The sequence below is a fragment of the Narcine bancroftii genome, chromosome 6 (genome assembly GCF_036971445.1).
Source record: "Narcine bancroftii isolate sNarBan1 chromosome 6, sNarBan1.hap1, whole genome shotgun sequence".
Taxonomy (NCBI): domain Eukaryota; kingdom Metazoa; phylum Chordata; class Chondrichthyes; order Torpediniformes; family Narcinidae; genus Narcine; species Narcine bancroftii.
This window is the reverse complement of record NC_091474.1, coordinates 42,156,196-42,172,853: the sequence shown is the minus strand read 5'-3', so window position 1 is coordinate 42,172,853 and position 16,658 is coordinate 42,156,196. Positions and strand designations below refer to the sequence as shown.

The 16,658-nt window shown below is 40.7% G+C and overlaps 1 protein-coding gene across 6 annotated transcripts in view; it reads left to right on the top strand.

The window, feature by feature from the left end:
* Positions 1–16,658, top strand: part of LOC138736017 (guanine nucleotide-binding protein G(s) subunit alpha) — a 327,065-nt gene that overhangs the window by 295,218 nt on the left and 15,189 nt on the right. For 5 of the 6 annotated variants that reach the window (XM_069884809.1, XM_069884811.1, XM_069884812.1 and 2 more), the window contains 2 exons: positions 3,699–3,753; positions 12,145–12,218. In XM_069884809.1, the coding sequence (XP_069740910.1) occupies positions 3,699–3,753; positions 12,145–12,218 (129 nt within the window). Of the gene's footprint in view, positions 1–3,698; positions 3,754–8,006; positions 8,894–12,144; positions 12,219–16,658 lie in introns of those variants that run through there. The other variant, XM_069884814.1, reaches the window with a different exon arrangement.

Genomic DNA, 16,658 nt, shown 5'->3' with positions numbered 1-16,658 from the left:
TAAAATAAAGCAGGAAAAAAGATAAAGACAGGTGGTGTCTGGTTTATTGTTCATTCAGAAATCTGATGGTTCAGAGGTATCAGAATGGAGAAATTGTCATTTGTCCCTCCCCACAACTTCTTCCATTAATGTAAACAGCATATCACCGTGGAAACTGTCTGTTTCCTAACAGTGATATTCTTTATCGCATCCATTTTCACCCACCCTGAATTATATTTGTCCTATCTCCTCACCCAAGGTCCCCCATGAGAGACTCATTCAAAAAGCCACGAGGCATGGTCCATGGAACCTTGGCCGTGTGGATTTTTAAAAATTGGCTTACACGTAGAAAGCAGAGAGTAGTAGTGGACAGAAAGTATTCTGCCTGAAGGACAGTGATTAGTGGAGTTCCACAGGGAGTTCTAGAATCCCTGCTTTTTGTGATTTTTATAAACTACCTAGATCAAGAGGCGGAAAGAAGGGCCAGTAAGTTTGCGGTTGATACGAACGTTGGAGGAATTGCGGATGGTGCTGAAGGTTGTTGTAGGTTACAAAAGGATGTAGACAGAATGCAGAGTGGGGCAGAAAAGTGGCAGATGGAGTTCAATCCAGATAGCTATGAGGTGATATATTTTGGAAAGTCAAAGCAGAAGGCTGAGTACAGGGTTCATGGTTGGTTACTTAAGAGTGTGGATGAACAGATAAACCTTTGGGTCCAAATTCATACATCCCTCAAGGTTGCTGCACAGGTTGATAGGATATTTAAGAAGGCCTATGGGATGTTGGACTTCATTAATAGGGGGATTGAGTTCAAGAGTTGAACGAACGTTTATGTTGCAACTCTTCAAACCTCTGGTGAGACCATACTTAGAGTATTGTGTTCATTTCTGGTCACCATTATTGGAAGGATATGGAAACTATGGAGTGGGTGCAGAAAAGGTTTACCAGGATGTTGCCTGGATTGGAAAATAATTCTTATGAGGCAAGGTTAGGTGAGCTAGGAGTTTTCTCTTTGGAGTGAAGAAGGATGAGAGGAGTCTTAATAAAAGTCTACAAGATTCGGAGAGGCATAGATAAGGCACCTGTTTCCCAGGGCAGGAATAACAAACACCTGAGGATATATGTACAAAGTGGAAGAAAAGTGCTTGGTGTCCACCCTATCTATGCCTCTCATAATCTTGTAGACTTTATTAAGTCACCTCTCATCCTTAGCTCCTAAGAGAAAAGCCGTAGCTCTGCCAACCTTGCCACATAAGACGTATTTTCTAATACAGGCAACATCCTGGTAAATCTCCTCTGCACCCTCTCCATAGCTTCCACATCCTTCCAATAATGACAAGCATGGCCCCCTGAACAGATTGAATGAGGCGCAACAGGCCGCTCGCTCACTGCCACCCACCCCCGCGCCTCATTCAATTTGCTTGAGGGTCCATGCTAGTCGAACAAAGCCTGATCATTGATGCCCAGTGCTCCCCTCAAAGCACTGTGGGAGAGAATGAGAGGGAAGGAGGGAGAGAGCAAGCCTTTCTGTAGGAAATGAGCAGCAGCAGCAACGATTTCGGAAAGCACGGGCCACCCAAGTGAAGGGCTTCTTGAAGTTGGGTGAGTAGTCCATAATGGCAGCACTAAAGGTCCGTGTATAGGACCTGGGGTGGTTTTGAGGGGGGGAAGGTCCTATATGCCATCAAATACAGTACTCGAAAATGTTGAATTCTGGATAATTCATTCCGCCAACTCTAACCACAGAGCGGACAGTTGTATAAATTGTAGTCTGTGCTTGCATCTCGAGTGCAAAAATTGAATAGTTTAGTAAGATAAAAAGGCTTGAGGCCTTGAACCTTGAGGTTTAAAAATACTTTTGTACCTTTTTCAAGAGCAATTAGCCCATAAGGTCAGATTTCTAGTTGGCCTCGAGAGTAATATTTGCTCATGTTAAATGGTTAACAGACAGAAAACAGAGTAGAAATAAATGGACCTTTGAGTTTGGGAGGCCACTGCCCTGGAGTGCCATGATGATTAGTGTTGAGGCCTATTTGTTCATTATTTCTGTCCATTCTTGAGATTAGAAAATCCAATGTAATCCAAGTTTGTTGATGATACAAAATTTAGTGGATGTATTAAACTGTGAGGAAGATGCAGTGAGGCTTGAGTGAGATGTAGTGAATGGGAATTGACATGTCAGATGACGTAGAAAAAGATGAAGTTATTCATTTTAATGGAAAAAATAGAATGACACAGGCATTTTGAAATGGCGAGGCTGAAGCTTTGGAGAATCTTTGTACAGGAATCATTAGAATATTCTGATGCATGTTGTCTATTCAAGAATATGAGAAATTACATGCCATTCAGTTCCTTCTGTCTTTTTCACCATTCATTAATATTATGGTTGGCCCTTTATGTTACCACATACAAATCCCATAAAACCTCAATAGCCAAAGATTTCTTGACGTCTTCTCGACATCGATGATTGAGCTTTCCCTGCCTTCTTGGGAGAAAATTACAAATATTTGCTTATTAAAGAGATGAGAAGTATTTAAAGTAGATAGATGTTTGAAAGATTCTGTGGGGATCTGACAGAGGAGAGGAGTCGTGACATGAGATATATCGACCATGACCACTTTGAATGACAGGGCAGGCTTGAGATGCCAGGATCTTTTCATTTGTTGGCTTAAGATATGCTCTTAATCTTTGAAGGCAAAGCCTTTGCTGTCTCTTTTTAATCTTTAATATCTTCAAAATATAATTTTGACATGAATATTTGTAAGTAGATCCATCATTTAACAGTGAGCTCAGTTCAAAGTTATTGTCAGAGTACATACATGACATCACATACAACCCTGAGATTCTTTTTCCTGTGGGCCAGGCAAAATTTCTACTTATCAGTAGCACCAAAAAAAACTGTATTCCAGAAAAGATATGTATACGAAAAGAGAAATGTAAACAAAAATTTAATGATTGTTTAGGAGTCTAATGGTGGAGGGAGTAGCAACTATTCCTGAAACTAGTGGTACACATCTTGGGGTACCTACACTGTACCTATTTCCTGATGCCAGCAATGAGAACAGCATGTCGTGGGTCATGTGATACATTTTAATTCCATGTGCAATGGTGGTCATGTTGAGATGAAGGTTGTCCATTAAAACCTATGTAAATTTTGAGAAATATTACTGATCAATCATGCAAATGATAAGTATCTTATGAACAGGAACAATGTTTTTGGATATTAGGTAGCACATAGTGTACTAGGTCCGAGAAAGAAGCTGAATGTTTCACCAGCACCATTTGAGGTCATGTGCTTATTGTATGAATGTAAATGTTTATAAACACTGTTAAATTCAGAATTAGTGCTAGATGTATATTGCATACTATGCCATAGATTTAAGATTATACTTTGAACATTGCAGTTGTAAGCAATGGTTTCAGCTCTCCAAAAAGTGCAGCATTATCAATAGAATAACTTGTTGGTTACTTATCAGGAATTCTCAGGCTCCTGGAATATCCTGCAGAGTCCAGGTTTCAAAATTTATTGTTTAATTTCTACCATCAGAGGACCAGAGTCCCTGCATAGCTCAAAAGTGGTAATTGAGAGGAAAATGGAACATTACAATGTGTTTTTTGCAGAGTGAATTGTTTTCATTTTTTAAGAACATAATTATAGAATCTGAGTTTGATTGCTATCATCTTGTACACATATCTTAATCATGTGTTTTATTTTGCAGCTTTTTAGACAGAATTGACATTGTCAAACAAAGTGACTACATACCTCCAGATCAGGTAAGCAGCTTTGTTTATTGCATTTTTAAATTGTCTTTTCAGATGCACTGTTTCAGGAAAGAGTCAATGTCGTTAAAATTGGAGTTATTTTCTACGTTTATGTTTCTATATCTTGTCTAGGTCTGTATGATCGAATCATTTGGCAAAATTAGTCAGAATTATTATCAAGCTTTTACCAGAATGGTATCTTTGTCTTGTTTATTTGATGATCTGATTATTAATTTCCTTCTGCAAAGTCAATAAGACCTAAGACATAGGAGCAGAAATAGGCTATTGACGGCCTCATCTTTATATATAAAAAAAATTTTCTTCAAAGTCTGATATAAAGGTCCAGGGAGTCGCAAGCGGCATTGGGTTCCGAGGGATTTAAACACTTAGGAGCGTTCTATTAAAGTCAATTGGTTCAACTCACTTTCGACTCTGTGTAGTTCATTCGCTCGCTGCGTGCCTAGTGTAACAACATTGATGACCCCGATGGCCCGATCAGCATTTGGACCTATTGATGACCAACTAAAGCACGCAGAATGCAGTTTCAGTGGAACTACTGACCTTCTTGACCTTGCAGGTTTGGGTTGAACAGGGTCAGGCAAATCATCTCAGGTGCCACAAAGTACTACTATGTGGTCGGTTCACTCGACCAGGAAACAGCAGGCTGCATCATCAACTTCCTACACCAGCCACTGGTTGTGGACAGGTATGAAACAATCAAGCCAATCCTGATCCTTACTTTTGGCCTCTCCCACCATGAGCTTCACTTGGACAGCCTAGACAACCACACACCATTGACCTTAATGAATGAGTATTAATGACTATGATTTCAGTGACCCACGCAAAGTAGCAGCATTTGCAGGTATCCTGTGACACACCTAGCAGCATGGCGGGGCCTCCATTGACCATGTTGCTGCATTACACCCTAAGGCCTGGGCCTACCCCCATGCCACCAATGAAGCCTGCAGCAGGGAACGATCCCAGTTCAGACTATTTTGGCATTTATACCACCAAAAGTGGGATTCAGAAGCCCACAGTTGCTGTCCACTCTGCCCTTTTCCAGGGAATGACAGGGCTGGCTGTTGCTAATGGCTATGGTGGCTGGCCACCATGATAGCCTCCTTTACTGCAGGACCAGCACTCCAGGTGAAAGTTCCTCGTAGAGACGGGTGGAGGTTAGCGTCTCTCCCCCCCACCCACCCCCCCACTCAAGCCATGACACCCACACTGGGAAGTAAGGACCAATGTTCACCACTGCCAACAACAGCAGTATTTGCATATACGGCATGCAAACCATTCCATTACAGTTCAGTTCCAGTCGTTTCACCTGGTCGTTTACACTGGCGTCAATGTTGCATCCTTTATTGGGTGCAGATTTCCTCTGGGCGCACTGCCTCCTAGTGGACCTCAAGGGCCAGCGCCTAGGGTATGCCAAGACCTTTCAGACCTCGCTCAGCGAAGCCAAGTTACCAGCCCCACATCTGGACGGTGACTTTGTCAGACAACAAATAGCAGAGTTCCCGATCATTATTACACTGTAGATCTCTGTATGGTGTAAAGCACCACATTCTCACTCAAGGACCCCCGCTACATGCCCGGGCATGCGTGCTCCCACCTGACAAACTCCACCTTGCCAAAACTCCACGTGCAGAGGAGTTTAGGAAAATGAAGGCTCAGACAGCTCATGGGCCTCTACACTGCACGTGGTGCCCAAACTGGTTGGAGGACGGAGGCCATGCGGTGACTACAGAAGGTTGAACAACAACGCCACCACAGCCGACTGCTATCCAGTGTCCCATATTCCGGGCTTTATGACCAATTTGGGCACCCATCTACTCCAAGGTCGACTTGGTCTGTGGGAATCATCAGATTCTCTTCCACCCCAGTGATACCCCCAAGACAACCCTCATCACCCTATTTGGCCAATTCAAGTTCCTGCGGATGCCTTTTCGACACAAGAACATGGCACATGGATTCAATGGGGCATGGCTTAATTTCATCTTCATCTACTTAGATGATATCCTGATCGCCAGCCGCTCAGATTGAGAGCATTTTATGCACCTGTGTCAACTCTGCCACCGCCTGAGTAAATAAGGCCTGGCCATTAACCCTGTGAAGTGCCATGTTGGGCTGTTAGACATTGATTTCCTTTGGTACTGCATCGACTGGCATGGAGTTGCTCCCTTTCCAGCAAAAGTCAAAGCAATACACCAGTTTGCCAGGCCCAGTACAGTCAAGGTCTACAGGAGTTCGTGGGCGTGATCAACTCTTACCACCAATTTGTGCGGTCAGCAGCCTAAATCATGTGACCTCTGATCGGCTTGATGTCTGGCAAGGCCAAGGAAATCACCACGGTCAAAGTCAGGGATGGGTTTCGAGCAGGCCAAGGACACCCTTGAAAATGCCATCTTTCTGGTACACCCATGGGTGATGTGCCCACAGCCCTCGTGGTTGATGCTTCCAACTCAGCAGTTGGTGTGCTGGAACAACTAATTGAGGGTCAGCGGAAACTACTCTCGTTCTTCAGCCAGCACCTGCCTTCGACAGGGAACTGCTAGCCCTCTGCCTCGCCATCTGGGACTTTGAATATTTCTTAAGGGGGGGGGCAGGAATTCAGTCTTCACGGACCACAAACCTCTCACCTTTGCATTTGCCAAAGAGTCAGATTTGTGGTTGGGATGATAACAATGCCAGCTATCATACATCTTGGAGTATACCACCACCATGAAACACATCTCCAGGATAAACAACTCAGTGGCTGACAACACTGTCTTGCACCTCCATCAATTAGGTGCATTCCCTGTCCCCAGGGTTGGACAAAGAGGTGCTCGTCAAGGCACAGCAGCTGGATGAAAAAAATGCCAGCCAACCACACCTCAGTCTTGCACTTGCAATTTGAGAACATCTCCATCGGTCTAACAGGCAGCAGGCTTCTCTATGACGTGTCCACTGGCGAACCCCAGCCCATCATTCCAGCCACTTGGAGACATCACATTTTTGACGCACTACGTGGTTTGGCCCATCTGTTCATTCAGGCAACCATCCAACTTGCGACAGATATATTTGCTTGGCATGGCCTATCCAAGCAGGATGAGCCAGGACATGCATACACTGCTCGACTTCTAAAGCCCAAAGGCACTTGAAGGCCCCCTTCCAGCTGATGCACAGGAGGTTTGAGCTTGTCCATATGGATATCATCAGTCCGTTGCTAGTCTCCCGGGGGGCAAGGTACCTGTTCTCTGTAGTCAAAAGGTTCACCAAGTGGCCAGAAGCCATACTGCTCGCCGACACATCCACGAAGTTCTGTGCCAGATCCCTCATTGCAAGTTGGATTGCAAGTTTTGGCCTGCCTGCCAACATCATCTCAGACAGGGGGGTGGGGTTTGCGGATTACATCCAGCCTGTGGTCAGTACTGACACAGCTACTTAGGACCCAGCTGCAGCACACCACGGCCTACAATCTGCAGTACAACAGCCTGGTAGAGAGTTACAACCAGCAGATGAAGTCAGTCCTGATGGCACACTTCCATGGGTGCTTTTTGGCATCCACACGGCTCCCAAAGAAGACTTAGCCACATCTTCGGCAGAGTTGGTTTACAGCACCCCACTGACGATTCCAGGTGAGTTTGTGTCAGCGGCCCGTGGAACAGAGGAAACACCAAGAGAAGGTAGGAGTACTGGGTCCTGTCCCAACCTCGTGCTATGACCTGACACCTTCCTTTGTCCCCAAGGACCTCCAGGAGTGTGACTATAACTTTGTCTGCAGGAGCATGCACTGGACTCCACTCCAACAGCCGTACCAGGGCCTGTATAAGGTGGTGCGTCAGAACGGAGCCGCATGCGTCATAAATGTGTGTGGCCATGAGGAGACTTTCACCATTGACCCCTTTAAGCCTGAACACCTAGACTTGGAACACTCTGTGACTTGGCCACCCCCAAGCAACGAGGTCGGCCACCCAAACGGACTAAAGAGCTGTCGGCCATCGGCTCCACACCTTCTAACGCTGGTTCTTGTGGTGGTTATATGGTGGCTCACCAACACAACAGGTGAACCAGCTGATGGAGTCATGAGCAAATCTGCGGCAGATCTGATTGAGAGCTCCGGGTGCAGAGCAGTCCCACAGCCTGGTGGCTGATGTCTTAAAGATCCTGGAAGTCACAAGCATCATCAGGTTCCAAGGGATTTAAACGCGTGCAAGAGTTCTATAAAAGTTAGTTGGTTCAACTCACTTTTGACTCTGTGGTTCTTTCGCTGGCTGCATGCCTTGTGCGACAATGTTATTTTTTGGATTTATCGTAAGGAAGATCTAAGTGCTTTAAGATGGATTAATTTAGAAATTAAATGTACTGAAAGTATTCTCTTCTTTTGATACTTGGAGCATCATGACCTTTTTTGGTTTCAAAATTATCTGATAAATTTGTTGTCAGACAATGTTTCAATTAAAGAAACATTTTGGGTGCCATAGATTCTTATTGCTATATATTTTGACATTTAAGTCGACCCCCTCCCTTTTTTCAGCCTTGTTTTAAGGGTTTTATGCTATATCCAGCGTATGTCGACCCCAATTTTCTGGCTGCCTGAGGTGCCCTGTTGACCAGCATGTAAGTCAACCCCCAAAGCTCGCGATGCCTGAGATGGGCTGTTGACTGGCGTATACATCGACACCCATAGATCACGCAGATTGATCTGCTGGGCATTGGATGGAGGTGATTGCTATCGTAGAAGGTCCATCAACACAACATAGCATGAAACGAAAATATAAACCAAGCTTTAAGATGAAAGTGATAGAAATGACCAAGAAAACCAACGACTGTGCTTCTGCAAGAAAAGTTGATGTGTGAGAAGCTGGTAAGAAGAAAAAAGAGACTTTAAGAAATGCACCAAAAAAGCACTGACCTTTGAGATAAGGAATCACTCGTTGGTCAGGGTGGAAAATCACATTGCAGAATGGATACGTGAACCGAGCAAGATTGCTACATTGTCACCCGAAATAAAATAAGAACATTTGCACTGCAGTGGGCCAAGTCGCATCCAGACCTCCGTGATGATTTTGAGGCTACAGTAGATGGGTGTAATTGTTTAATGGAAAAATCTAGTATTACGCAAAAAGAAATTGCACAGAAACTACCAAAAGATCTTCATCATAAAATTGTAAGTTTTCACCAGTTTATTATATGGAACTGACAGAAACTCCAATTTGCATTGGCAAATATCAGAAATGTGGACAAAACCTCCATTAAATTTGACTTGATAGGCAATAGAGCAGTGGAATGGAAAGGATTTAAAACTGTGCAATCCATGAAATAACCAGTTTTACCGTGGACAAAGTTAGGACCCGTGGTAACCTTAAAATGCAAAATTAAACCAAAAATGAAATTCCCTGCTGGTATTTTTGTACATTTTCATGAAAAAGGATGGATGGGTAAAACTATATAGACAATGTGTGGGGGAGGTGGTTTATACAAAGAACAGAGGTTGCTGGTCTGGGATATGATTCATAGCCACTTATTTGAGAACACTAAAGGTAGATTAGCATTACATAATTCTTACTTGGGGTTTATCCCAGAAAATTTGATGTCTATATTGCAACTTCTTGATGTCTGATTGAACAAACCATTCAAAGACCCTATGCGTGAGGAATGGAATACATGAATGTCGAGTGCAGAAGAGTCATTTACAAAAGGTGGAGCAATGCACGGTACATCATTTGATATGCTGTGTAACTTCATGCTCAAGGCATGGGACAAAGTTAGAGACTGATTAAAATTCATTTAAAAAGTACAGTATCTCTTGTGCAATTGATGGCATGGAAGATGATTTATTGTGGAGCACTGATGACGAACCTGAAATCGCCTCATCAGATACAGACTAGGACCCATATGATGACTGTTTAAACAGTGAGAGTATGGATGTGCTTTCTGCCATCCTTGCTTCAGACGATGATAGCAAGAGTAATTTTGAAGGTTCTAAATGTGTTGCTTTCAGACAATAGCAATTTTGAAGGATGCTAATTGTTTTCTTTTTCAATAAAAATCTCAATGAAAATCTAGTCGGGTTTTTAGTTTTTCATGGGTCGACGTACACCAGATCAGCATAGATTGGATTTTGAGCTGAATTTAATGTCTCAAAAGTTTATCTGATGTACAAGTCCACCCCCTTTTGTTTTGAGAAATTTCTTTTGGGTTTCATGACTTGACTGGTACGCCAAAATGTACGGTGGTCCTACTTTAGATAATTCCTTCTTTTTACCTTCAGTTGAAGATATCATTTGCCATCAATGGTCAAATTTAGGTATCCAATCATTTTTAGATTGATTTATTTACCAAAATCTTGCTTCTTTTGAACAACTATCCACCAAATTTATAATATCTAAACATCACTTTTTTTTGTTATTTACAGGTTAGGTTAAGAGCTTCTTGAATTCTTTATTTTGAGGCTCCCTCAAAACCTGGAACCTAATATGATGGGGAAGATTTATAATTTCAAACCTGTTCATAAATGGATGTTATCAATCCTTTATAAACTACTTTTAAGATCTGGGGATAGTTCCCTGGTCAGAATTAAAAAACAATGGGAACAATATTTTCAGTAGTTAATTTCCGAAACTACATGGGACTCTATTTTGAAGCGAGTGCATTCATCCTCTCTTTCTGCTTGACATTCATTATTACAAGTTAAGGTAGTACACCAGGCCCACTATTCCAAAGTCCAACTGGCTAAATTATTTTCTAATTTTTCTTCTAAATGTGATAAATGCATAATTGAAGAAAGTTGTATGTTCTGGTTGTCCTTTTTGCCAATTTTTGGCAAGATGTACCTTGACTTCAGTTCTTAACATTTCTTTGCTCCAAATCCTTTTTTTTGCTCTTTTTGGAATAAGTGGGCCAACGGGTCTGACGTTGACTGCTTCACAATCCCATGTAATTGCCCTTGCTTTCCTTATAGCTAGAAGAGCTATATTAATGAGATGGAAAGATGCTGTCTCTCCTACTCAAAAATCAATGGTTGTCTGATATGACTTTGGAAAAAATTAGATACTTCACTTCTGAAATTAATGTTAATTTTGTTTCTTTATGGTGTTCTTTTCTTAATTATTTTTAAAATTTGTAGGATTAGTTTTAGTTTTTAACCCCATTGATTACCTTCCTTTTTATTATCAGGGAGTGAACTGCTTTTGTTTAGCCAGTAGCCACCCTCTGAAGGGAGGGAGTTGATAATTAGTATAGTGCTTTTTTTTTTAAACTTCTTTTCAATGTAACATAATTCTTAAAACCAGTTTTATTATTATATGTGATTTGTTAATACTTTATTATTTATGTACCAATGTAACATTTACTTGACGAAAGCAATAAAAATATTGAAAAGAGAAAAATAGGCTATTCAACCCATTGACTCTGCCCCATCATTCAATCATGAGCTGATCCATTTTGCCACTCATCCCCACTGCTTGGCCTTCTCCCCGTAGTCCCTGGCTAATCAAGAACCTAAATACTCCTAATAACTTGGCCTCCACAACCGCCTATGGCAACAAATTCCACAGATTCACCATACTAAAGAAATTCCTGCACATCTCTGTTTGAAGTGGACACCCTTCAATCCTAAATTTGTTCTCTCTTGTCCAAGACACTACCACAACTTTTCTACATCTACTCTGTCCATGCCTTTCAACATTTGAAATGTTTCAATTAGATCCCACCACCCCACCCCAATTTTCCTAAAGTCTAGCGTGTACAGGCTAAGGTCAAACATTCTTCATATGATAACCCTTTCACTCCTAGAATCGTACTTAGAGACATGCTCAGGACCCTCTCTTATGTTGGCATGTCCTTTCTTAAATGAGGGGCCCAAACCGATCACGATACTCCAAATAAAGCCTCAATGTCACATCTCTATTCTTGTATTCTATTCCTCATAAAATGAATGCCAGAATTGCATTTGCCTTCTTCACCACCAAAGGAGCAGCTTTTTAAGCATCTCTGAACTCTAACCCATAATGCATCACATCATAATAGTTAACATTAATTAATGAGAAGAATGCTAAGCTGAGTGAAAGGTTTTTTTAACCTAATACCTGATCTGTCTTATTTCTATCTCATTCCCATGTTAAAACCCCAGTTGTTACTTAGCATTTCACTTTGTCCAATACCTTCCTTTTATGTTACATTTCTATTAATCCGATTGTATTTGGCTATGTTTCAACACCAAAGGATGGCTGCTTAAGCAAAGTTCCATTGAATAGCTTTTGTGCATTATTCTGAAACATGCATGCATATATGCATCATTACTTTTTATGTCCAAAGTATCATTGCATAGGTATAATCCCTGGGGTTTGCAGAGAGATTAAATGTTTCTTGATAGCCACCGATGGTTTGTCTCATGTCTGTAAAATTTTCCTTTTGAAGGACCTTCTACGATGCAGAGTATTGACATCAGGAATTTTTGAAACCAGGTTTCAAGTTGAAAAAGTAAACTTTCAGTGAGTATACCTTGATGGTGGTTTATTCTGCATGAATTAATATCTTGGTGGCCCATGTAGAGACATGACATTTTGAAGTGTATGGATGTGCATGTGGATCATAGCCATTGAAGTATATATGTATTCACTGTTTTTCCATTACTTGTAGGCAGTGAATGAACATAGGAAAAGGTGGTTGCGCGAACTTTAACTTATTACTTAACCTACCTAACTACTTAATCCCCCCTCTAATCCTAAGTCCAATCTCACTGGTTGCAGGCAATTCTTGTTCGGTGCACAGTTCACCAGTTTTTGGTGCTTAACAGGCAAATGTGTTACCACTCAGGAGGGTTCTTGCTGGTTTTCAGAGAGAGATTCCTTTTCCACGACATCCACAACTGATTCCTTCTCAATCAGTCTTGCCGACGAAACTTGCCCCCTTCAGAGTTCTCCAGATGATTCTCTTTCTTTCAGGCCACCTTTCAGACTGCCAATCTCCTCCTTTCACCAGGCAGCCTTCCAAAGTTTGCCAGCTTGTCCTTTTGGAACTAACTGATTTCTGTCTCCTCTCTCTCAGTTTCACATCCTCCCTCTCTGAGAGCAAAACTCTTCTCCTTTGCCTGCAAAGATCACAGGCAAGCTGCTGTCGATACTTTGTTGCCTCCTGCAAAAAGTATTCTACAAAAGTCCTGCAGATACTGTTTTTTAAAATATTTGTGCGCAAGCACAATTCCTCCCAAGCCACCTCTAAATACTCTGTCACACTTAGTTTACATTTCTCTTCTTTTGAATACATATCTTTTCTGGAGTACAGTTTTTTTGCACCGGTGAGACATAGAAATTCTGCCTAGCCTGCAGGAAAAGGCATCTCAGGGTGTATGTGATGTATTGTATGTTCTCTGTCAATAAATCTGAACTGAACCTGCTCATTATTGGATATCCTCCCTCAAAATGATGGTGGGTGTGTGAGAGATGATGTTAACTACCTTTTCTCATGTTCTCTCACTGCCTCCATTTTCCACACTGTTTGCCAAGTCACTGAATAAAGTATGCAACCTTATCAGTTGATTGTATCTTCTGTGATTTATCACGGTCAATTGTAAGATAATGTCATCTGTAAACCAAATATTTATGTACATGTATCCCTTGATAGTAATTTATTTGTGGCTGAAATTTACTTAAGTTTGAAAACTATTGCCAAGAAGGTTGTCCTTGCCAGGTATTTATTGATTGACTTGAGTTATAATTTTAAGTTTTCCAATTGTGTAATTTGTTTTGTGCATCAAAATCAAGGACAGGAAATGTTGCAAAAAAATCTGTTATCTGCCTTCTTTGATGTCGTCTCTTTTGAGTCATAACAGCAATATAGGCCTTGAATGGAGCTTGTGAACTTTTATTGCCCAAAAGGAGGGAATACGAGTATTCTAAATCTTGCACACCATCACCACCACCTGTACCCTTCCAGCTCTCTACTTTCACCTTAACCGTTCCAAATTAGTGATGTTATTACCATGAAAATACAAAATCTATTGTTTATAAAAAGTTTTTTTAAATCGCAATATATGGGACAGGCTGTTGCCCCAGCTGATCATTCACGATACATAGTTTGTTTTCCGATGTTTATGTCCATAAGTCCACCCTTTCTAGATCTGTACTCAAGTCTGACATAAAAGTGTTGCTTTAGAGTACAACATCATTCAGTCCTTGAATGGGTCAGTTCTTTTTATTTAAATATCTTACTTTATTTTTCATGTTCCATAAATATATTTCCACAATCTTTACACATCAAATATATTAAATATTTACAAAATCCCCCCATACAAAAATATAACTTCACATCATCAAATCTCTCATTTTTCACAATTCTTTTTCAGGGATATCACATTGTTACATACAGTGAAGGGTCAAATTTATAATTTGATAAATCTTAATGAATGTATCATATTTATTCTTTAAGTTATAAGTAATTTTCTCTATGGGTAAATAACTACGTAACTCTGCGGCCCATCGAGCAATAAGAAGGGGAGAGTCGGATTTCCAGGTGATGGCTATGTACTTCTTGGCCACAGCCAGAGCTACTTTAATAAAGCAAATTTGAAATTTAGTCAGTTTGTATCTTACGTCCAGAAGCTACAGCTCTGGGTCATGTGGGAAGGTTACTCGTTAGTGTTTTAGCATGACCAGGTAGAATGAAGAAAAGGTTCTAATTTCAGTGCCTTGCCTGAAGCACATTTCTGATTTTGATTTGTGTAGTTTTTGTGGCATGAGATATAATTCATATAAAAAATTGTATTGACCCAATCATTGATGTCATGCTATCCAAACACCAATCAGACCAACACCTTTCTGGTATTATAAAACCCAGGTCTGACTCCATCTCTCTCTCTCTCTCGACCTTTGTAGGCCTGCCTTAGTACTTTTGCCTTGGAGAACAAAATACACCCTAGTTATAAATTGGGTGTATTTTCCCAGCCAAAGCATCCCTTCCACTTCATTACTTGAGGGCAAGGTCACTGTGGGATCCCATCTTTCTCACAAGAAGGACTTTAACTGAAGAAAGCAGTGGAAGGTTCCATTCGACGAATCATAGTTGTTTTAATTGCTCAAAGGACAAAGTAGTCCTTGTAACAATCTCCAATATACCTGATTCCTTTCTCATAACAAATATTTAAAATTGTATTACCCAAATTCATGGCCCATAATTCATTCTGATGCTCTCAGTGATCTCCCCACTTTTTCCCCAATACATTCATTTATCTCATACCAAATTTAAAGGGTCAGTTCTTTAATGGTACTACGAACTGCTATCATGTCGGCCTCTGAGTTGGTTTATAATGAGGCAAAGGACTGCTCTTGAAGTGGGTTTATCCAAACAAGCACTGAGAAAAGCTGCCGAAAGGGACAAAGAAATCAGAGAAGGTATCAAAAGATCTCCAAGGTCAAAAGCCAGTGTGTTTGACTGGAAGAGAGAATGAAGGTGTGTGCTTAAAGGTGTTGCATGAGGGTGAAGTTGAAAATGTTAGAAATCTATACAAAGCTGGGTTAACTTAGTTAGATTTTACCAAATGGATGTTTGAAATGATTATATTTGCAACAATGGTTAAAATCCTCTGTTCAGATTATTTGTGTTGGGTCAGGTTTTATATTTTTTACACCTCAGCTGGTCACCATATCCTTGAATTTTAATGCATCTCCCTGATCGATCCTTCCTCTCCATCTGGACTTTGACCTCTTCCCCCCCCCCCCCCCCAACATAGTCATTTACGATAATCCCCATCTATGTGAATGCATGTTTGCTCACAAAGAGGGGCTTGTTTCTCCATCTGATGTCAACCTTCTATTATTATTTATCCAGTAAATTAACAACTAGATGGTCAATAAAAGTGAATCTCATAGTCCTTCAGAGGTGCGTGTGTACCTGATGACATCAATTTCATTTGAAGCAATGAATTGCTTCCTTCTTTGATTCAATACCAGTGTTCATTGAATATTGCCTTGACCAAGATGTTTCTTGTGTCCTCTGTCATTGTTCTTCAGTAGAAGACCTTGTATTTCAAAGGAGTTATGAATTATTTGACTTAAAGGCAACACAGTGGAAGTATAGTAGCCTAACATGGCAGATTTAGAAATCTTAAATAAAGAAAGAAATTTCAAAAACTACTCAGTTTGACAACATCCAAAAGTAAAGAGAAACAAAATTGATGATTTCTGTGATTGGCTGTTCATCAATGTTGTTATTTAATTAGATCTGGCCAATCTGTAGTTAATTCATATATTCTTACTCACTCTTGTCCAACAAGTCTTTCCATCTCACTTTTGAAATTATTAATTTATTACTTCTACAGCTTGTGGAGAGAAGTTCAGATGTACAGTCAAAAGTTGCGTCTTTTCAACAGTTAGCCTGGATTATCCCTGTCAGATTAGAATCATATTTGGAAAGTGGCCATCTGATTTAGCACACACCACATGGGTAAAGCCACATAATATTGTATTTCTGCTGAATAACATTTTAACATTGTAATTACAGTGTCCAGACTCGATACTCAATTTTTAACCCAAGCTATTCAAATATCCCAAAATGTAAACCTGAGATCCAGAAGAAGTGAACCTTTAAATTGCAGAAGATGGGCATCTTTCAATGAATGAATACACTTGTTTCACCCTTTGTTCAATGGTTTTCACCCATTGTTACACCTGGATCTGTTGTGCAAAACACTGGAGGAATAAAATGTCATGAAACCAAAGCTGTAACTGACAACACTGTCTGTGAGAATCGTAAAGATTGAGCAACCTTACTTTTCAATCTATATAATAAAGCTAAATTTAAATAAGCATTTTGACTAAAACAAATGTTTGTGAGGTGTTGTTTCAATTTCACATTATTTGAATAACCCAGCATATAAACATAACAATATATTGGAATTCCATTCACCACCTTGAACCTGCTTCACCATCTCAGGA